This window comes from Mesoplodon bidens (assembly GCF_964165515.1).
Source record: "Mesoplodon bidens genome assembly, chromosome: 13".
Taxonomy (NCBI): Eukaryota; Metazoa; Chordata; class Mammalia; order Artiodactyla; family Ziphiidae; genus Mesoplodon; species Mesoplodon bidens.
This window is the reverse complement of record NC_138169.1, coordinates 69,368,520-69,392,926: the sequence shown is the minus strand read 5'-3', so window position 1 is coordinate 69,392,926 and position 24,407 is coordinate 69,368,520. Positions and strand designations below refer to the sequence as shown.

At 37.6% G+C, this 24,407-nt stretch overlaps 1 protein-coding gene across 1 annotated transcript in view; it reads right to left on the bottom strand.

The window, feature by feature from the left end:
- DCC (DCC netrin 1 receptor) overlaps positions 1 to 24,407 on the bottom strand; it is a gene marked incomplete at its 5' end in the record, with an annotated part of 1,182,001 nt that overhangs the window by 151,202 nt on the left and 1,006,392 nt on the right. Inside the window, one exon of the mRNA XM_081253253.1 lies at positions 3,119 to 3,214. Coding sequence (XP_081109379.1) covers positions 3,119 to 3,214 — 96 coding nt within the window. The remainder of the gene's footprint in view (positions 1 to 3,118; positions 3,215 to 24,407) is intronic.

Below are 24,407 nucleotides of genomic sequence, written 5' to 3'. Positions count from 1 at the left end.
GCTTCAGTAGCTGTGGCACGCGGGCTCAGTAGCTGTGACTCATGGGCTCTAGAGCACAGGCTCAGTAGTTGTGGCACACAGGCTTAGTTGCTCCGCAGCATGTGGGATCTTCCCGGACCAGGGCTCGAACCCATGTTCTCTGCATTGGCAGGTGGATTCTTAACCACTGGGCCACCAGGTAGTTTAGGTAGTTTCTTAGGTACCACCAGGTACCTAAACAGTTAGTGCTAAACACTAACTGTTTAGCAGTTATTTTGCTGATAAACAACTTTTTTTTCAGTTTTTTTCCCCCTCGTATTCCTGGGTGCCTTATATACCACTGATTTTCAGTGGTAACATACAAAAGAGTGAAAAAAAAAGACAAAAACACAAAACGTAGCTTTAAACCTTTTGCTAAAAAGAGAAACCTACTCAATTCCTAATAGTTGTTTTGGTAAAAACATATACGCGTATGGTCAACATGCTGAAGTTCAAAACAAGCTTTTAAAAAAAGTAACACAGTTGTACTTCATTGAGACATTTATAAAACAAATGAGAACAAACAAATTCAAACAATACACCTCATTATTCCCCTGCTCTCTTCCCTTCTCCAGGCTCAAAATGTCTTATTTTTACAACAATATGGAATAAAATTGCAAAAAATGCAGCAAAAAACTGAAACAACCTTCCCATTTGACCTAGTGAAACTTTCCTTGGGTCTAACACTGATATGTTCCGAATGAGATGAGGTCCAGAGTAGACCAGCATCTATGAGCACATCCATCTGGAAAGCACCATAGCCTGATACTTACTCCAGCCTGATGCATTTACTGCCTCTGATTTTTTTTTTTTATTACTTTATGTTGGCCTCTTCCAAGACTGCTCATGGGAATACTTTTCAGAAGCTCAGAGACTCAAAATATCTCCTATGTAGCCCTTGGACACATTTATTGAAAGAGTTTCTCACAGAATCTAAACCTTTGACTCTGTTTATTTGTCCTTTGTTCTCCATGACGTGTGAAAACAGGGTAAAATAAGTCTGCCACATCTAGGCACGGATGTGGAAAGGGCTGGTTTTATTCATCCTCTCCAACCCCTTATTGACTTTTCTTCAATAAGAAAATCCCTCATACGTTTTCCAACTTTCAGTATTATTTTATTTCTCAGATCCATTTGGATTAGTCATAGCAGGAAAAAATTGTCTTATGGATCACTGGTATTTTAGAAACCACTCTGGGAATGCCATATGCTAAGAATTAAAGAGTGACAACAAGTGCTCAGGGGAAAAAAGTTAATAACACCTCAAATAGTTCTTTCTAAGCAACCTATTTTCAGCTTATCTGAACTCTACTATTGCTATTACTACTAGTTTCTGCTCAAAATTGACTTTTGGGGGGTCATCTTAGTGTTCCTTCTTTGTGGGCTTTAGTTTTGGTAAGAAAATAAGAGTTCTAAAAGACTGACCATGGTGCAGTTTTGTGTGGTCTGATCACAAGCCACATCAGTGACTCTTTACCATCTCTTAACCTAGGCAAGAAAGAGCTGGCTTACTGAATAAACATTATGGGAAGGACGGGCACAGCCAAAGTGGCTGCTATCTCTCAGAGAAACTTTGGCAGAGTAAGAGAATAAGGGGAAGAGGAAATCCCAGCCACCCTCCACCATGTTGTCTTGTAGTTTCCATCCTGGCCCTCTAATTGCCTCATCTCTCTATATTTAGAAATAACACATTTGACAGTAAATATTCTCTAGGGTAATATTTCTTATTTACCCTTTTTGGGGAGCCATGGGCCCTTTGATAACACAATGTAAGATACATACTGTCTCCACAGATAAATTAATATACTGACATGCACCCAAGCTTTTGCATACCACTCCAGACAGACCATAGACATTGAAACCAGCAGCCAAAGAGACAAGGAGACTCTGGAATAATACCCTTGCCTTACAAGGAAATCTGGTTGAAAGCAATAAAGTGATGGTGTGCTCCGAAAACCATCACATAACAACTGTGAATTTTGTTTACAACTGTAATTCTCAAGATAAGTTTATGAACGAAGCGTCTGGATTTGGAAAACAAAGTGTACAAAGTTCACATAAATTTAGGTGGTAGCAGAAGTCACAGGACTCCATTATTTATTTTATGTTCATTTATTCCTACCTTCCAGGACTCATACTCAGGCACCCCAGTAATTTTGCATGTTCTTTGGGGCTCACTATGAAATCCTGCTCTCAGATCCTTTGTTCTCATTCAGGTGAAAATAGCTGATAAGTTGAATGAGGTCTGAGGGTTGTGGGTTTTGAAAGGGGGCAGTATCGAAGTATTCATTAAAAGGATGGAACTCTTGGGTTTTACTTTCACATTTCAGACATAAGGCTATTGGGGGTGGTCATGTGACTTTGGGTCATGTGATGGGTCATGAACAAGACTCACAGAAGTGGTACTTATTCTACTTCTGAGTAGGTCCAGCCTTGTTCACAAATAGGCTCCATAAATGGCTTGGGTCTCACTTTCTTACCCATCCCTTTCTCATTTCCTTGAGCCCTGTTTCTCTCCTGTGCTACCTTTCAAGTCCACCTCACGTAGCAATTCCTAGTGGTGAGAAGTCCTTGAAGCAGCCAATCCTTTTAATGTGCAGAGGCCCTGGACACTGTTGGGTGACCTACTGGCCCAGCTCAGAAAGAAGTCACTGTGTGACGCAGCCAAATCCAAGCCAGCCCCATGAGGTCAGTTCATCCTTGTCATATCAGCTTGAAGGACCCTTTGCAAAGAAGCAAGTGTCCATTCAGGCACTTGGTGGCCTTTTTTGCAGAGACCCTCTTGTCTACATTGCATTGATTTGAAACAAGCTGCCCAGAGGAATGAAGAGTGGTATCAGGATGCCAAAACATGAAGCTACTGGGAGAAGACAGAATAAGAGATCTATGTTCTCTAATTCCATGTACTAATTTATAGACTGAATCCCTCTCAATTTTGATAACCAAAAAAATAATAAATGGTGTGTATGCCTATACACATAAGGCTTAGGACATGATTACATACATTTTTTCTTTGTATTTTGTTTTGTTTCACTTTAGTTTGTTTTCTTCACCATAATTCAAATACCTTGTCACAAGAGGATTAACTACTTTAGCTTACCGGTTATAGATCTGGTGGTAGCACTTTCATAAAGAGGAACTCCTTCTCCTGCATTGTTAAAAGCTTTTAGGGAGATGACATAATGGGAACTTGACTCTGGAGAAAAACAGAAAAAATATGAACGTGCTGATTTATTTAATGTACTGAAATACTCAGGATAAACATTTTCCTGAAATCAAATTGAATATAATCAATTAAGCAAACAGTTGTTAAAAAATGAGTGAGTTTGATTCTGGGAAGAAGGTGGCAGTGGTGGCAATATAGTTTTTTGATCTTCCTGAATCTTCATATAAAAAGAGACAGAAGAACTAGATAGAAAATCAAAGGCATTTAGACATTTATGACAAAACGAGGTGATGAGGTCTATATGCTCATACCCTAAGATACAAGTGGATGTGGACAAACCACCAACATGTTATCATGAATCTGCATGTTATCAGTATCTGTGTAAGAGAAATCAGAGGGAAGCAACAAACCTGAAAACGGAGTAATTCTAAAATAACTATCAAGTAATGCTAGAAAGTGCAATGGACCAGTTTAAGAACAGTAAATGTAAATACCTGAAACTAACCGACAAAGTCTCCTTTCCAGGACAGTGTTCACACTGGGGACAAACTACTAAGAATATATTTAAAATTTTATGAGTAGGACAGAAGCAATAGACATGAAAGAAGAGAAAGTCCAGGTCAAAGTAGGAGAGAGGAATAGTCATGAAAACTTGGAAAGCAAACTGCCATAGTTTTTAGTGTGTAACAAGGTTCAGCCAACTTTTCTGTAAAAGGCCAAGATAGTCAATATAGCTGTGCAGACCACTTTGTCTCTGTCACATATTCGTCTATGTTTGTTTTGTTTGTTTGTTTACAACTCTTCAAAAATATAAAAACCATTCTTAGTTCAGTGGGGCCCAAACAAAAATAGGACCTGGGCCAGATTTGACCCACAGGCTATAGTTTGCTGAGCCCTGAACGCAGGTCTAAGGAAAACAACAGGATAGGGAACTCTGTGTATTTAGAAAAGCTATTTGAAGTTCTGGGAATGCAGGGAAACAAATCACATAAAAGCGAGCAACAAAAATCTGTTGAGGTTAAATTCCTTACAAAACAAAATGAGGAGAATATCATTCTTATAGACAAGTACACAAGAAAAGGATCAAAAATACATGAGAAAAACAGATCAAACCTGCAATTTACTGTTTCAAAGTGAGCTAAACAACATTAAGAAAATAAAATGCCAGATATGCAAGAGTTACATAAATCAGAATTGGAAAAATTCAGAAATGAGGCGGCCTGGCTCAAGAAAGAATTCTATGTAAGTGACAAAGAAATCTGAATGGGGCAGCCCAGCTCAAGAAAGAATTCTACGTAAGGGACAAAGGAATCTGAATGGGGTGGCCTAGCTCAAGAAAGAATTCCACTAAGTGAAAAAGAAATTTGAGAAATAAAGTGTAATGAGATGAACAAATAAATGCAACAAGGAGAAAATGAAAACAAAAACATAAGTAATGAAGAAAGAGTAAAAAAGAATGCAGGAAGAAGTGACAAATATTCTAGAAGGAAGCTAACATTGGAGTAATAGCTGTCCTTGAGGAAAAAAAACAAAGAAAGGGAACAGAACAAATACAGATGAAAAAATGTTATTCAAGAAATTTTTGCTGACTTAAAAAAATCTTTTAGGCTCATGGACAAAAAGAATACATGACTTATAAGAGGGAAAATTAGTTTATTATCAGACTTTTTGACAGCACCATATTGTGCCCGAAGAAATTTAAGTGATTTCTTTGAGATACTCAAGGTAAGAAAATGTGATTCAAGGATTTTCCAGTCAACAAGAGTTAGCTTTAAATATAAAGGGCTCACCCAAACTGTTATCAACTTGCAATGAATCAGGGAATCTTGTTCCCCTGATCCCAAGATACACTAGAAAATGAACTTTAGACATTCTAAATGACCAGGGGAGATACTGACCTAATAGCTAACTGGTGAACAATAAATTTAATGAACTAAGACTAACTGAGGGTTAAAAGGGAGAGATTTTATTTTGCAAGGCTACATGTTCTGACATTGTACCTATATTATAATCATAAGATAAACTTAAGGGAGAATATGAATAGTGTATGCAAAAATGTTTCAATAATTATTATTGATGGTGATACTATTATTATTGATATTCTGAAACCAATGTAATATGAGATAGAGCAAATGAGTTATCAGGGGAAATTCTAATTCTATCGTATCCTGTGTCCTTGAGAACTGGATTCCTGGCGTGAACAAAAGATTCAGTATTGTGTTCCTAAAATTTAATTGAAAAATCAGTTTAAACTCAAAAGGTATTTTATCTCTAATTCTGTCCACTGAAAATGTCTAGAAACACTGACTCAATAACAACGGGTATCCCTAGCACCCAAACTGAGACTTTGAAAAAAATATTTTGCACTGCAAGAATCAAAGGCTTCTTGGAGAACTGGTTGATTCCTAGTCTGAGGCAGGAAACACAGCAATTGAGCCTGAGGCATCCTCACATATCAAATAGAAAGGAAACATTCAAAGACTAACAGGATTGTGTCAAACGGATTCGGAAATCAACTTGGAAGAGTTTTCCACTGACCAAAGGTGAGGACAGTCTGAGCGTCAATAAAGATGAAAGTTGCAATGAAATGAAACTTAACAAATACATATGAATGTGTGAATTCATAAAGATTTTTTAAAGAATAATAAGAGTTGGTCACTTCTGAGATTGACAGGGAACCAAATTACTATCTTCAAGTCTGGGTAAAGAGTCAAATATTTATCATGTCTTTCTTGAATAAACTCTACCACTGTGTAATCAAACAGCATGTGAGGGGAGTATCCTTTTACCGTATTATTCCTACTAATAACAAACAAACGACAAAATTCAAATATTGCTATTTTTCAGCCCCAGTGAACAAATGAAACTATGCATTAAGCATTCATGATTGCTAAGATAAAACAGAGAATCCAGACATTACATACCTCCTAATGAAAGAACACACTACCCTCTAGAGTCTTGCCAAAAGGATCGAACCTACCTAGTCTGATCAAGCTTCTTGATCCAAATGCCAGTTTGCAGGAAACAGAGCAAAGAAACAGGTTGAACTCTAACTTAAAATAATTCATGAAGTGATACATTTGTTACATGTGGTTTTCTGTGTCTGTGTTTTATTCTACAAAAAAAAGCTTTTAAAATGAATGAATTTATCTTTGATGATGTTCTTTGCAAATTGATTAGATGGATTTTCCTTTGTGAAATTATGTGCCCTAAATATTAGCGTTAAAGATTTGACATTCCAAACCACAGTGACACAAGATCCACAATACAACAAGAAGAATAAAATAAGATGACATTTAATGCAGTCGAAGGGCTTCTATTCAATGAATTGCTTCGCCTGCAAGAGGGGATGTTTACTTTTTTACATTTATGTTGTCAACTTAGTTTACCGGAAAGAAAGTAATCAGTCAACAAGTGTTAAATGCTGCTGGAGATCCAAGAATATTTGGAAAAGATGGACCTCTGTTGTCAGGTTACAATCATAATTCTGGGCAGAGAAAACAATGAAAGACTACACAAAATTAAGCAGTGAAGTATGTGATACAACTTATGAATGCTATATGAGTTTAGAGGCTTAAAAAATGAGTGAGGGATTGGGTCATCAAAGACTTCCTGGACTTGGAACTAAGACTGAAGGGCATGGGTAGGATTTAGAGGTAGGAGGATGGTAGAAGAAACAAACATCTCAGGAAAAAGATGGGGCAGATTGAAACTACAGTGAGGAAGATCACCAAATACTTTTCTACTAGGAAGAATATACTCTATAGTTATCGGAGTGAAGTCAAAGTCTGATTTCAAACATATAGACAACGACAATGTAAACATTAATATATATTAGGTTCGAGCCATAAAAAATTACTTCTTTTGGGTGAAACTGCACTTAGTTTCACCTAATATACATATACTATATATTTTCATTGGTCTATGTATTTCTTTATTAAGGGAGTGAGAGAGAGATCAGGAATGCCAAACTCACATGCTTAGAAGTTAGAATTTTATTTTTGGTTTTGTCTTTGTTTTTAAACCTGAGAGAGGGAGGGAGAGACAGATAGATAAAGAGATTTGGCTACAGTGTATGAGAGACAATAGGGGAGAGAGGATGCTGGACAGGAATTCATCTAAGTAATTCATCTAAGGAGCGGGGCCACCACTCAGCTTCCGGGTGTGATGAGCATATGGAGAGCAGTCCTGGTGCCCAATTTCCCGGAAATCCAGATTTTTATGGGAAAGCATCACATTTTCAAATGTTGGCAAATAATTCAAGTAAAGAAAATAAACCTGTGCTGGCAAAACAAAATATATCTCTGAACTGAATCCAGGTCCATGGCCACTAGTCTATAACCTCAGATTCCTACATATACAACTATATGTAGGAACATATATGTATGATGCAAATACATATGTATTCATGGAAGAAGAGATCATAAAGCCTGGGCTTCCTCAGTCAAGATGTCAACCATAAGATCAACAGCAACCAGGTAGAAACTATATGATGTGGTAAAGAGGGTAAATATAAAATAATAAAGCAGGTCTCCTTCATGCAAGGTTATTGAGTATGCTTGTTTTATGTGGACCTCTCCAATTTAGACTGGAATTCAGAGGGAAGAATGTCTGACTTGAGTTCTGAACTTCCTGCTCAGGGTTGATGCTGAAACTTCCAGGTGGTCAGCCTGGTCCACGTTACATTGAATTCATGCCTTCATCTCTCTGTCCCCACCTCCCAGCTGCCCAATTTATACCTCCTCAGACAACTGACTCTGTAAAAGCCACTGCAGCATTACTGCACTACTGGTTTTCAGTGTTGGAGTATGCATTTATTCTCATTTAAAAAAAAATTAAAAGTAACTCAATTGGTTCATTCTCATTTTACTGGTTTGAATTTTTGTCTCAATCTGAATTACCTCATCTAGCTGCTATCTGGATCCTAAGCAGTAGTCACCATTTCTTAATCTCCCCCCACAGTAAAGGCGAAGTCATTGTCATTTCAATACTGACTCTTGCTAATATCAATACCCATCAAGTCTCTACTCATCTGAGTAATGGCAGCTTTTTCCATTCGAGGTCTAGCCATGGTATAAGGTATGCTAGCAAAGAGTACGGAGTTTTATAATTTACCAGCGGTTGGATTAATGAATTACACTAACTGCTAAATTCCACAAATCCTAACTACCCTGGGTACACCATGACAGTGGCCAAGCTTCAATTTAAATAGAAAGTGGTAATGGCTTATTCTCAGGAAAGGTAAACAGATTTGCCTTTGGAGTTGCCATAACAACAATGGAGTTGTTACTGATACAAGAATATTGCTAGAGCCAGGGGTCTTCAAGACTTTTTGATCTGGCATTCTGCTGTTGTCAGTAATTTGAGGATCAGGTAAGTCCACTTACACTTGTAAAGTAACACAGAGCTACCTAGGAAATAAAAGACCTAAGACAACTTCACATCCCCTTCTGTCTACCTTTTTCAAGAAGCTTCTTTATGCTCTTCATACTCTACCTGCTACTCAACATCTTTTGGGCTTTCTCTGGCCTCCATATAGTGCTTTTGTCAAATTACATCTGGATCTACTAAGGAAACAACAGAATCTTTTTACACCCCCGTCAAACTTGATCCAACAGTGAATCAGCCTGAACAACAATAAAAGTATTATTTGGTTATTGGTTAATAGTGGACATAGGACTATATTGCTTTGATTCCCTTTATATTGTGATGGAGGCATCTCGTTTAAGTGTGTACTGAGGTGGAAAGATGGCTGTGAGAGTGTATGGGAGCAAAGGAGAGCAAGGGTTTGTGTTTTCTCCCCGTACAAAAGAAGAGTGTCTTTTACTAGCTCACCACTAGAGGGCAATGTGGAGCTATTTTCCTGCACATGCTCAGAGCTCTTAAACTTTAAAACCAGTAAATCACAAAAGAATTGCCTAGAATTGCTCCCTCTTTAGAAGCAGCAAATGAGTTAAACACATTTAATATTATCATAATGAATTCCAAATGAATTAATCATTAATTATGGTCAGACCCCATTGTTCAGGAATACATTTAATGACAATATGATAGTAAATTTATTTTTTCGATTTGCTGAAATGATACATAGGCTTGAAAAATGTATCAATTGCCTCTGAAAAATAACATATAGCAGTATTTTCTCATTTGAATTCACTGTGATTGAATCCTACTGAGACAACTTGAATTTTGGTGGATATTCACATGGGGATTATTTTTAATTATGGATATTCTGAGTGATTCCAAAGATTTCAAACTCTTGATCAGATTTTCATCGTTTGGCCAACCTTTCCTATAGAATACATCACAATGGGACAAAGAAGGATAAAGAAATACTTAATAACTCTTTGAGCATCCAAAACAGATGGCTTCTGGCCAGTATCTTCTTTGTGGCTAGGAAAAAGGGGAAATAAATGCACATTTATTGATTATAGGGGTTGTAAAGACAAGGAATGGGCAGTGGGGAGAATTTCTGGTTCTCCTTCCACGGAGACTTGGTAGGTGAGAGACCCATTATTGTAAGAGCTTTTGTTGAGGCTTGCCTGAAGGTAGTGAGATGCATGTGGCTCTCTGGGGCTAAGGGAATGAATCAAACAACCTACAGACAGATCCTCAGGGGCTGGACCAAGATGTTGTACTTGGTAACAAAAGCCAGTAAGAAGAACATCATCATTTTTAATTACTATTTTGTGTGAATTAAATGCCACTGGCATGTGCTAGATTGACAGCCCATAGTCCTTTATTCATTACAGATTAGTTACTTCACTCAGTGGCCCCATCAATGCCAAGTGCTTGCCGGGGCCCAGTCTTCATGTCTCTACATCTTTTGCCCTCTGTTAGTGCTGCCAACAAGTCAATTAGAGAAAATTAGAGTGGTAGCTGTTTTCCTAATGCAGATGCCTGCTCATTGCAGAGAAGCAAGGCTACCCCAGGCACAGAGTACAGACCACTGGATCCCTGTCAGATGGTAAATGTTACTGGATACCTCTGACCCCACTGGACCTGAACCGTTTAATTAAGTGTAATGGGTGGATAGCAAACACAGACAATGGCATTGATCTCTTAAAAGCATGAGTAATTCATATTCAAGAAAGATGCAATTTATATAGTACTTTCAATTCAATTCTACTTCATTACATATACTTGTTTGCAAATTGAATTAATAGCTAATCTAATTAGCACGCTTTGAAGGCTTCCTTCCTTCCTTCCTTCCCTCCCTCCCTCTTCTTCCTTCCCTCCCTCCCTCCCTCTTTTCTTCCTCTCTCCCTCCCTTCCTTCTTTCCTTCCTTCTTATTCTATGAACACTATCCAAAGAACGGTCAGATTATAACCTAACGTGTTCATTAACCAGTCTTGCAGGTACCAGATACTCAGCTAGTCTGTGGAAGGAAGTATTTGAGTCTAAAGGAGAATCAACATAAATTTTCTTTAATCTACCAAGGTTTATCACCAGGAGGGAAATCAGATAAAAATAAACTTTATAGGGAAAGTTTCACTGTTTGGCATATAGGAAGTATTTAACAAATATTTGTTGAATTGATGAACATGTGAGACACAGAAGGGCTATATTATTTAGTGAAGGTGAAATGGCAGCCCCCAATCAATCTGAACATAGAACTCAAATTTCTTGATCTCAAACTACACATTCTGATACCTGTAGGTTTATGAAAAATGAATCCAAAGAGATTGTGCAACAAAACCTCTCACTTGCATATTCACATTCAGTTATTCTTCCTCTACTCATTTGCTCATCAATTCTCATCGAGCACCTTCTGTGGGTAAGACACGGTTATAAGTTTTCTAGGGTATGTAAGGATTTAAACAAACAAGACCTTATTCATCTTGATGAATCTTCTAATAGAGAAGTTATGTTGGAAGTTTAAAAAAAAATCAGAGCGAAGTGTTCTGGAATCAGAGAGGCTTTGTCGAGAAGGTGGCAGTTTTGCTGAATCTTCTCATGAAGAAAGGTTGAGGAGAGAGAGTGGAATAAGCAAATACAAGTAAACACCACATGGTGGTTGTACAATCATGCACATTAGGATCAAAACTTGAAGACTGACAATTTCTCCTCCTCTCCCTCCTCCCTCTCCCTTTTCTCCCTCCTCCTCCATCCCCCTCCAAGTAGTAACATTTGTTGGATGTCTAATTAGGCCCTTTGTTAACTATCTCACATCCTTTATTTTATTTAATCCTTCCCTTAATCCAGTGTCTGGCATGCAGTAAGTACTCAACAAATATCTGTTGAATGGATAACGATTACCCGCTTTTTGTAGGTAAGTGGGAGAATTTCTAATTCCAAAGCTCAGCCCCTTATCCTTGCCTTTCACTGAATAAGAGATGGTGAGTTGAATAACATTTTGAATAAGTTTCAAACTGTGATTTTATTTTTTAATTAATTAATTAATTTATTTTTGGCTGTGGTGGTTCTTCATTTCTGTGCGAGGGCTTTCTCTGGTTGCGGCGAGCGGGGGCCACTCCTCATCGCGGTGCACGGGCCCCTCACTGTCGCGGCCTCTCTTGTTGCGGAGCACAGGCTCCAGACGCGCAGGCTCATTAGTTGTGGCTCACGGGCTTTGTTGCTCCGCGGCATGTGGGATCTTCCTAGACCAGGGCTCGAACCCGTGTCCCCTGCATTGGCAGGCAGACTCTCAATTGCTGTGCCACCAGGGAAGCCCTCAAACTGTGCTTTTAGAGATAGTGATTCCCCAGAACTATGTAGTCCAGGAAAAGATGTTTAAAGCAGGTCTACATCAGACACTGTTGTAATTGTCCAGGCAAAGATCCCAAAGGCCTGGCTTGAGGTGGTAGAACACAAATGAAGAGCAAAAGATGCATGTGAGTGACACAGTTTGTAAGGTATATTTGGAGGGACGATGAGGAGGGGAAAAATCTAGAATGACTTCCACATTCTGAGTCTCATAGTGAGCTGAAAGCATTGTTGGGACTAGGAAATCAAGAAGGGAGAGAAAGATTCCTGCTTCTGTCACGTTTGGTATAGAGAGGAAGGTGCATCACAGATAAAACAGACGGGCTGCTCTGGGCTCTGATCATGGTGTAAGAATTGTACACAAATAATCTGTAGTATGGAGGATACTTTCTTTAAGCCTCAAGGAAGCAGTGCACCCCTCCAGATACTCTTCCAAGTAATTGTATTCCTAATTTTTTTTCCCCACTGAATTAACTAGCTGTCTTGGAGTTATTTAGAGATAATCTGCTTAGAGTTGTTGGCTCTTTCTTGATGAGTGCTACCAAATTTATGTGGTATTTTCCATCACATTTAAGAAAAGCAGACTTTCATGTGTACTGTGCTCTGACTTTAAAAACACTTTTTCATCAGTTTTCTCAATGGTGTTACAAAGAAGTTAGGGCAGGGATGATCATTCCCATTTTAGTAATGGAGAGACTGAGGTCCAGTGGTAATCATCTCAGCCAGAGAAGACACAGGAAGAGAAGACTGTCTTCCATGTGCCCAGACTTGCTTCTCCATAGCAACAGGATGAGAAGGTCTGGGGTTTTCTCTGGACCATAATGCAGAGCAGACTTTAGTTACCAATTAGAGCAGAATAAACATTCGTCACCTGCTTTGGTTGGTGAGGTGTGCTTTGGCAGCCTGCCCTCGGAGTCAGAGAAACAATTAAATCCTTAGATTATAAAGCACCGCAAACAGCTTACCAATGGGGCACTTAATGAAATGATTTCTCAGCAAAGCTTTACATGAGGAAATTACCAGAGACGGTATAACCAAACACAGAGGTTTTCCTCTTTTCGTTCATATTTCTCAAGGAAATATTGAATTAAATAAAAGACAAGGTGAATATATTGTATGACCATCTAAGGACTCAACTAATAAAAAACACAAATACTGTTCACTTAGTTAATTCCAGCAAACAAATCATTACTTTGGCTTAAAAGCCAGTCAGACTGACCTCCTAGCATAAAGGAAAAATAGAAGAATAAAATAATAAAATAAAATGTGTTTTGGTCAGGAACTGAAAGAGGAAGCATATCTTTCCCTCTGACAAACATTTGCTACTCTTTCTTCTCTTACTAATTTTTGTCTCCTTTTTCTATGCTTCTGAGGGTCTTCTCTTTGTTACTCTCCTAATTCTTCTGGGTTTCTGGGAGACAGGATGGGAACTAGGAAGTAGAAGAGAAATACAAAGAGAGGACAAAGAGAAAGAGTAATAAGCATATGAATACAGAGGTGCTGAGGAAAAAGGGTAGACGTCAGTATAATGAGGAGAGTTTTCATTAGCACTCGCTGTACCAGATACCAACGTGGCCAGGCTTTATCAGGCTTATCTAACCCAAAGGTGGGTACAATGATTGTCTCACTCCAAAGATGAGAGAATGTAGTCTTAGTGATGGTCCAAGGGCTTGTTAATTAGCAGCGCTCAGATTCAAAGCCAGGTCTGTCCTACTTTTGTGGCTACCCACTTTCCTATCACTGCAGGATAAAGATTAAGTAAGACATCAGGGGCAAGAGGCCCCAGATGGTTTACATTCTTTTTTGAAGTGGAAAAGTAGAAAGAAAGACACAAGACAGAAATAATGTGGGGACTTTACCATGGCTCAGGTTAAGCAGAGCCCAAGTGGAATTTTTTTTACCTTTTAGTGTCTGAGATGTGTGTGTATGTGCATGTGAACGCACACATGCGAGTATCAAAGTAGCCTGCTCAATCTGTCAGCTTCTATGTTCACTCAGGTTCCTGCCTTCATTTGGGTAATGTGTCTTGTTATTTTATTGCTAACCTTTAATTAACCAGGATGCCAAATAGATAATACTCAAACACTTAAGTGGCATTCAGCCTGCACACATTTATGTGTATATTTATTTATAATTATAGTGGTTATTTCTCTATGTACTCTTGCTTCTACTTTCTTCATTATCTTCAGATTAAGCTCCATTTACAGTAACCCACTAAGTAATGTAAAAACAGCATTGTCCTATAGCACTTTCTGTGATGATGTAAATGTTGAATAACTACACTATACGGTATGGTAGTCACTAGCCACATTTGACCGCTGAGCACTTAAAATGCAAGTAGCATGACTAGGAACCAATTTCTTTTCATTTTATTAAACTTTAATTAGTTTAAGTTTAAAGAGCCACATGTCGCTAGTGGCCTCCATGGTGGACAGCACACCTATACAGAAGCTCTGTTTATCTTTCTCTCCCATGGTATTGCCATAGTTACTAAGGTCTTGTGGACACGCCAAGGGCAACTGGAGAAGATTCAGTGTGAGGGTTCTTGCTGCTATTTTTCTCTTCAAGTGTGGAATAACTCATTAAGTGTACATACTATGATTTTATAGTCTGGGTTAAAGTTTAATTTTATAGGCTGCGTACATATATCACACCTGAAGGTAAAAAATTTAAGCATTTGCCTTGTATTTGATTCAATTCCTTGTATATATCTTAAATGATTTCTATCCTCATGGCAAGTAAGATGCCTCAACTGAAGAAACTTTTGAGTACTCAAATTTTTCAATTCTGTGCTCTAAAATTTGGATTTGTTGCTCATCTGAATATGTACTCGATTCAGGAAAATATGTCCAGATGGAAAATAACTTTGTTAATAATGGAAAGGGACATTAAATTAATGACAAGTCTAAGGTGGCTGTAAACTTGAACTCATTTTTTTAACCTCATGCTTTAATAAACCACGAAGAAATGAAGTCAAAATAGTTAGGTTAGAATAAAGACCTGGTAAAAATAATAACTACCAATGAAAAATGGCACAAGGAATATAGCATTAGGCCATTGATCATAAACAAATATAGTTTCAGACCTAAGTTCTCAAGCAAATCAACTGGTATTTTAATTACCCACTCAGATTGCCTTGGGCTCAGGGGGTAGAAGAGGAAGAGAAAAAAAAATAGACAAAACCAAATAGACTTACAATGACCTGAGCCAAGGTCAAGCAAAAGTCTGCATTAATAGTAACAGTAGATGTATGGGAAAAGTAAAACATGCTGTCATTATCAGGAAGCCAGTGAAATAAGAAGCAAATTACAGTTGTTGACCTCAGCAAGATATATTGAATTATAGCGTTACTGGTATAGATTTGGATTTTAACAGACAATTTTGTACATGATTGCTTTACATTGACCTAGGTTGTAATACAGTTGCATGTCTGGAAAATTCTGCTGAAAGACTCTGAACAAAGGGAAATGATAAATAGCAACCCATCCAGTTGTGGGGAGATACATGTGGTGAGGCTGGGTCTTCTTCAGCACCTTGTTTAGTAAGAACTGGGAAGAAGGTAAGTAGCTAGAGGAGAACATTTAGAGATGTAAACTGAAAGGGGTATAAACCTGAACCCTGCGGCAGAGTGACCTTAGTGAATTCCCAGGGGCCTCGCTCTCAGGGAGAATCGCTGAGAATTTAGGGTCAAGGCTCAGAAGGCAAGAGTTCTTCCTTCCAGACAGATGTCACGCCAAAAGGTAAAAATTCAGAGAGAGTAGAAAGGCCGTGGAACTGGGATTAAACAGACCTGAGTTAGACATGAATTTGACTACTTAAAAGATATATATATTCTTAAGCAATTTTCTTGATTTCTCTCAGTTCTATCTTTGTCTTTTCTAAATCTGGAAATGTGAATGGTATTACCTTCATTTAAGATATATGCTGAAATTGGTGCAGCCACTATGGAGAATAACGTGAATGTTCCTTACAAAACTAAAAACAGAGCTACCATATGATCCAGCAATCCCATTCCTGGGCATATATCCAGAAAAAACGAAAACTCTAATTTGAAAAGATACATGCACCCCAGTGTTCATAGCAGCACTATTTACAGTAGCCAAGACATGGGAACAACCTAAGTTGTCCATGAACAGATGAATAGATAAGGAAGATGTTCTGTGTATATATATATGTATACACACATCCACACATCCACACAAATACAATGGAATATTACTCAGCTATAAAAAAGAATGAAATAAGGCCATTTGCAGCAACATGAAAGGACCTACAGATTATCATACAAAGTAAATCAGAGGAATATCATATGCTATCATTTAGACGTGGAATCTAAAAAAAAATGATACAAGTGAATTTATTTACAAAACAGAAATAGACTCACAGACTGAGAAAACAAACTTATGGTTATCAAAGGGAAAAGGAAGGGGAGAGAGTTAAATTAGGAGGTTAGGATTAACATATACACATATATAAAATAAATAAACAACAAGGACCTACTGTATAGCACAGGGAACTATATTCAATATCTTGTAATAACCTATAATGGAAAAGAATCTGGAAAAGAATATATACATATTTATATTGAATAACTTTGCTATACACCTGAAATGAACACAACATTGTAAATCAACTTTACTTTCAAAAAAAAAAGGTGTAAATAAGGCTTGAATGGACGCTTCACAAAAGAAGATATAGAAATGGCTAACAAGCACATGAAAAGGGAAATGTAAATTAAAACCACAACACAATGAGACACCACTTCACTTAAAGCACCAAATGTGGTATGGAGCAACTAGAAGAATGCAGTGTTTCTAGTTGAAATGTAAAATGCTACAACCACCTTGGAAAACTATTTAGCAATTTCCTTTAAAGTTAAACATATTCTTACCATACAATCTAGCAACTCCCTCCTGGATATTTACCCAAGGGAAATAAAAACATATATCCACAAAAAGTCCTTTACAGAATGTTTAGAGCAACATTATTAATGATAGCCAAAACAGAAACTAACTCAAATGTTCAAAAACAAAACCCATAAATAATGACATTCACACAATGGAATACCATCTGAGTAATGAAAAAACATGGGCTATTGATACATAAAAATATACTGATGAATCTTGAGAACATTACACTAAGTGAAAGCAAAAAATACCAGACTTAAAAGAATACAGATTATAAGGGCACATCTTTAGGAAGTTCTACGACAGGCCAATCTAATCTATGTTACTCAAAATCAGGACAGTGGTTGCCCGTGAGGGATTGGAGATTTATTGGACGGAGGTGTGCAGAAACTTTGTGTGGTGATGGAAATGATGTGTACCCTGATTAGGTCCTTGTTTATACAGGTGAATACATTTGTCAATATACATGCAACTGTATCTTTATTATCTGGGCATTTTACTATGTGTCAATCTTGCCTTAGTTTAAAAGAAAAACTATACATGTCTTGTGGTGAGAAAAAATACATTGATATGGTATTTTAAAATAACTAGATACTGGGTCAACATTCAATAATGGTATTTGTTTTATTATTATGACCTGTTTTGAATGCCACCTTTTATAACTATTCATTATAAATTTAAAGTTTTATTTACTTTCTTTTTTTTAGGGTCCTAACTTTACCTTCAATGCCTACTTTGTCTCTCAGAAGGTTGTTAGAACCATCACCTTGGTTTAACCAAAAGCTAAAATTTTACTTCACCACTCCTGTGCCCTTGCAATAACACTGACAATGGTCATTCTTTGTAGATTACAAAAGGAAATACAATCGTGTTTCCAATTAGTCACTCCTTTTCCTTCTGACACTCACCAGCCCCACTCCCTTTGAAAACTATGAACGGGGATTGAGATTCTTCCGAGATGACCTGGCCCTGGAATAATTTATAAGGCAAGAGATGTCTCTGATAATTGCTCCTAGTTATTCTGAATGTATCACTTAAGGGAGAAACAAAACTTTAAACAAGCTGCAAAGAGAAAGATAATCTTGCCATTTTAAGACGTTTTTGAAAATCTGAAATGTTGGTTTATAATTTGTTGTTCATCTTATTTACATTTGTCCTTTAATCACTGTTGGTTGTTATATTACATCAAACCTGTCAATAAAAAAATTCTTGTCAATGAAGGAATTCAAGAGTATGTGGTACTTTCTAAAAGTCTTTCTCAACAGAGATTTCCAAAAGACACTGTAAACAGAAATATCACTGGAATAGGTGATTAACATCTTAAGGAAACAACTAGGATGCAGCAGAACTCACTTGTTTCTATACATTTTGTTCTATTAGCTAAGCATCGTATTATGCTCTACATCTACTCCTATATACATACACTGCTGAAAGACATATTCTCTTGTATGAGTTATATTTACTTCAACCCATTATTTTTAGAAATTCCTTATGTGTTGCAGAAAAGGCAAAGATTAAGTCTGAAAAATAAATTCAGAAATGTAAGTAGGACTTATCCAAATACCATTTCTAGACTTCATCAAGTATCAAAACTACCTGGGTGCTTTGAAGATTAAAGGGATTTTAAAATATTGTAAAACATAATAAAGGTGTAAATCCAAATCCCAAGAGAGTGCTCTAATTCTTTTGTTGTTTAAGAATTTAATTTTTATTGGACATTACTTGAAATGGGGCTATCAACAAAAAATAAGATTTTTTTCCTTTTTGAGAGTAAGTAATTTTTCTTGCACTGTAATTATTATAATTCAACTCAAACTCAAAATAATAAAGTAGGGAAGTACAATTAGAGAGATACTTAAATAATACTGTAGTAGTTTCAAAGATAAATAAAAAAAATTTTTTCTCAGTGATGAATGTTAACAAGTGATGCCCTGTCTAGGATTCAAGACAATGAATATGGTATGAACTCTATTTGTCATATATATCATATTAGTTAAGGTACAGACCAAGCTACTATAATAAATAAACACAAAATGCAGCAGCTTAAAGTAGAAGTGACAGTTTAAAAGTGAGCAGGAACAAAGTTGGAGAACGGACACTACCTGATTTCAAGACTTAGAAAGATACAGTAATCAAGACAGTTGGGTATTGGTAGAAAGACAGATAAGTTGATCAATGGAATAAAATAGAGAGTCTAAAAATAGCCTATGCATATGTGAACGACTGAGTTTTGATAAAAGTGCAAAGGTAATTAAGTAGGGAAAGGATAGTCTTGTCAACAAATTATGCTGGAACAATTAGATATTTATATGCAAAAAATATGAACTTTGATATACACCTTACACCATACACAAAATTTAATTCAAAAATTAACTCAAGGGCTTCCCTGGTGGCGCAGTGGTTGAGTCTGCCTGCCGATGCAGGGGACGCGGGTTCGTGCCCCGGTCCGGGAGGATCCCACATGCCGTGGAGCGGCTGGGCCCGTGAGCCATGGCCACTGAGCCTGCACGTCCGGAGCCTGTGCTCCGCAACAGGAGAGGCCACAACAGTGAGAGGCCCACGTACCACAAAAAAATAAATAAATAAAAGTAAGCAGTCCAGTGTGGTTCACGTGGCTTTGCCATCCTCTGTGACTTTTACCTCTTGAGTCTAATTCCTTGTCATCTCCTAGCCAGGGAGAAGGAGAAAAGACCTGAGTGTCACATGTGCCCATGCACTCTGTGAGGGGGCAAGGCCTGAGGATGGAAATGTCACACTAACTTATCTGCATTGGCCAGAACTTAGTCACTGCCATCCACGACTGTAAAGAAGGCCATGCACAAAAACTGTCTTTAGCTGGCGGGCCCTGTATCTTGCTAAAATCAGGTAGGTGGGTCTATTATTAAAAGTCACTGCCTGAGGAAATCAGAAGAGATAATCCATGGAAAGTTCTTTGCAAAAGAAAATGAGATAATTATCAGGCTGTTTCAGAACAGTGGTGATTATTTATACATGCTCTCTCTCCTATAATGCACACACCACCTGTGAGAGAGGAATCTCCTTATTCACTCCGAAGGCAGGAGCCATTTTTCTTTATTTTTTATACCCCCAACGCCTACCATAGTTCCTGATAGACAGTAAGCACTTAAAAACTGTTTGTTGAATGACAAAAATGACTGGTTAAATGAAGGAATTAAAAGGTAAACAAAATTGATATTCAAAAACACTATCTTTGCAGAGGTCAAACAGCTTCTAGCTGGTAGAGACAGGATTCTACCCAGATCTATTTGAAGTTGTTTTCCTAAGTGATTCTCCTGCAGGAAAATTCCTGTGATAAAACAAGCCATCTGCTTAAGAGAAGCTCTTCCTCCGTAAACTGGAATATAAAATCTGTAATGACTACAGCTTTGTCAGCAAAGGATTTGTTGTATTTCTTGTGTGGAATGTGAAAGATACTTATGTTGGTCTCATAAATTTCCTGAGCAATCACCCACTGTTTTCTCAGCCTTTTTGATGTCAGAGAAGAATGTGGTTGACTGATTCTCAAATGAATAATTCTAACAAGAAGGCTCATTTCCAATGAGCTGCACTGTGGCTTATGATTATAAATAGGAAAGTTAACCCCTGATTAATGGATGTTTTAACAAATGCTCAATGCTAGAACAGTCACATATTCCTGTCTCGTCCTTTCCCCATAAGCTATAACGATTTCTGAACAGATCCCTTCAAAAACAATTAAACCTGGTAATGGAGTAACTGGGCTCCCATCCATCCATACCATAGGTTTAACTATTAATGCTCACTCAGGAAAGGAAAAGTCTGCTGATGTTTTTTATCCTGGAAAGCAGAATTCAGAGACAGTTTGCTGAATATTTAACACGGGATGAAATTTCCATCAACGTGAGAAATATCACAATGAGGATGTGTGTGCATGCATGTATGGGATCGTGTTGGGGGAGCTGCATAAGAGTTCAAAGACTATATCTAACATTTGTAAATTTTAAAGTTATGAAAAAATGTGTGTGGGAAACCAAGTTGGTAAATGACATACCTGGGAAAATACAGACGTTATGACATTATTTACACATATGTGAAAAAGATGAGCAGGAGACAATTGAAACACATATCAAATTACTTACCCAAAATCACCACTTCCATTTATTTGTACCTTATTTATATGGAAATATAAATTTGGGATTTTGGGGATTTTTGAATTCTCTAGGTCACTTTGCCTTTGGTAATATGGTTGATGAATTAGAAGAAACCCTAAGTGTTTGTGATGCTTAATGCTACATGTCAACTTCACTGGCTAGAGGGGACCCATTAAACATAGCTTCTGTGTTTCCATATAAACTGTGAAATTTTTTATTCTACTTCTGTGAAAAATGCCATTGGTAGTTTGATAGGGATTACACTGAATTTGTAGACTGCTTTGGGTAGTATAGTCATTTTCACAATGTTGATTCTTCCAATCCAAGAACATGGCATATCTCTCCATCTGTTTGTATCACCTTTAATTTCTTTCATCAGTGTCTTATGGTTTTCTGCATACAGGTCTTCAGACTATACTACAAAGCTACAGTAATCAAGACAGTATGGTACTGGCACAAAAACAGAAAGATAGATCAATGGAACAGGATAGAAAGCCCAGGGATAAACCAATGTACATATGGTCACCTTTTGATAAAGGAGGCAAGAATATACAAGGGAGAAAAAACAGCCTCTTCAATAAGTGGTGCTGGGAAAACTGGACAGCTACATGTAAAAGAATGAAATTAGAACACTCCCTAATACCATACGCAAAAATAAACTCAAAATGGATTAAACACCTAAATGTAAGGCCAGACACTATCAAACTCTTAGAGGAAAGCATAGGCAGAACACTCTATGACATGAATCACAGCAATATCCTTTTCGACCCACCTCCTAGAGAAATGAAAATAAAAACAAAAATAAACAAATGGGACCTAATGAAACTTAAAAGCTGTTGCACAGCAAAGGAAACCATAAACAAGAACAAAAGACAACCCTCAGAATGGGAGAAAATATTTGCAAGTGAAGCAACTGACAAAGGATTAATCTCCAAAATATACAAGCAGCTCATGCAGCTCAATATCAAAAAACAATAACCCAATCCAAAAATGGGCAGAAGACCTAAATAGACATTTCTCCAAAGAAGATACACAGATTGCCAACAAACACATGAAAGAATGCTCAACATCACTAATCATTAGAGAAATGCAAATCAAAACTACAATGAGGTATCATCTCACACTGGTCAGAATGGGCATCGTCAAAAAATCTACAAACAATAAATGCTGGAGAGGGTGTGGAGAAAAGGGAACCCTTTTGCACTGTTGGTGGGAATGTAAATTGATACAGCCACTATGGAAAACAGTATGGAGGTTCCTTAAAAGACTAAAAATAGAACTACCATATGACCCAGTAATCCCACTACTGGGCATACACCTTGAGAAAACCATAATTCAAAAAGAGTCATGCACCACAATGTTCACTGCAGCTCTGTTTACAATAGCCAGGACTTGGAAGCAACCTAACTGTCCATCAACAGATGAATGGATAAAGAAGATGTGGTACATATATACAATGGAATATTACTCAGCCATAAAAAGAAACGAAATTGAGTTATTTGTAGTGGGGTGGATGGACCTAGAGACTGTCACACAGAGTGAAGTAAGTCAGAAAGAGAAAAACAAATACCGTATGCTAACACATATATATAGAATCTAAAAAAAAAAAAGAAAAAAAAATGGTCCTGAAGAACCTAGGGGCAGGACAGGAATGAAGACGCAGACATAGAGAATGGACTTGAGGACATGGCGAGGGGGAAGCATAAGCTGGGACGAAGTGAGAGAGTGGCATGGACATATATACACTACAAAATGTAAAATAGATAGCTAGTGGGAAGCAGCCCCATAGCACAGGGAGATCATCTTGGTGCTTTGTGTCCACCTAGAGGGGTGCGATAGGGAGGGTGAGAGGGAGACGCAAGAGGGAGGAGATATGGGGATATATGTATACATATAGCTGATTCACTGTGTTATATAGCAGCAACTAACACAACATTGTAAAGCAATTATACTCCAATAAAGTTGTTAAAAAAAATAGCTTGTGGGTGTATATCTGAGGGTGATTCTGGATGAGATTACCATTTGAATCCATGGGTTGAGTAAAACAGATTACTCTCTCCAGGATGGGTAGGCATCAACCAATCCACTGAAGTCCTCAATAGAACAAAAGTTGAAAGGAAGAGGGATTCACCCATTTTTTTCCCCCACCTTGCTGCTTGAGCTGGGACATTTCATCTCATCTTCTCCTACCCTCAGACTGGGATTTAAATCATCAGTTCCATGGATTCTCAGTCCCTTGGACTGGGGCTGAATTATACCACCAGCTTTCCTGGATCTCCAGCTTGCAGAAATATATATCTCCATATCTATCTATCTATCTATCTATCATCTATCATCTATCTATCCATCTATCTACCATCTATCAATCATCTATCTATCTATCTATCCATCCATTTATCATCTATCTATCCATCCATCTTATAGGTTCTGTTTCTCTGGAAAATCCTGACTAATACAGTGTTCTCCCTCTGCCAACTGTCCACTTCTTCCCCAGTAAGAAAATTAAAGAACATTTGCTCGGTCAATGTCTTGGCAAAATAAAAATTATACATTTTCCAGCCAATCTTGCAGCTATGTTTTTGTGAGAAAACGGAGATGATTTATCCGCATTTATGACAGAAGGAAAAACCTTTATAAAAATATGTTAAGTGGTTTTATATACTTCATCTCTTTACTCTTTCTAATAACCTCAAGAAACCTGTATTTTTATCTCTAATTTGAAAATGTCAAAATTGATACTTAGAGGAACTATTATTTGACAATGGTCTCCCAGATAATAAAAAGAAGGGCCAGATTCTAAGTGAAGTCTTTGATTCTAAGTCTAGTGTTCTTTCTACTCAGCCATAACTTGCAATATTGTTCCTCTTTGGCACTTGATAATGTTGATTTACAGCATTCAATTCCAAGCACATTTATGCTCCAGTAACTCTATCTAATTAGCTGAATAGACTTATCCAAGTAATTCTATTATTCTGTTATTATATTAATGATCTTGAACAATTTATTATGATTTCTCTTTTCTTGTGGTACGTGGGCCTCTCACTGCTGTGGCCTCTCCCATTGCGGAGCACAGGCTCCAGACGTGCAGGCCCAGCAGCCATGGCCTACGGGCCCAGCCGCTCCGCAGCATGTGGGATCCTCCCAGACCAGAGCACGAACCCGCGTCCCCTGCATTGGCAGGCGGACTCTCAACCACTGTGCCACCAGGGAAGCCCTATTATGATTTCTGAACCTCTAAAAAGTATCTCATTGATAATAATAATGAAACCTAGTCTGCTCACTGACTTTCTAGGAAACCAGGCAAATCACTGGAGGCCTGCACTTAAATATGAAGCAACTCGTTTTTAGAGAAAACAAATTGTTCTGCTTACAAATTATTGTACAACTCATTATTATTGAATTCAATATATTTCTTAAATTGAATAAAAAGCATATATAGTCTTTCTATATTATGGGCAAATTTGGATGGCTCAGGTGGG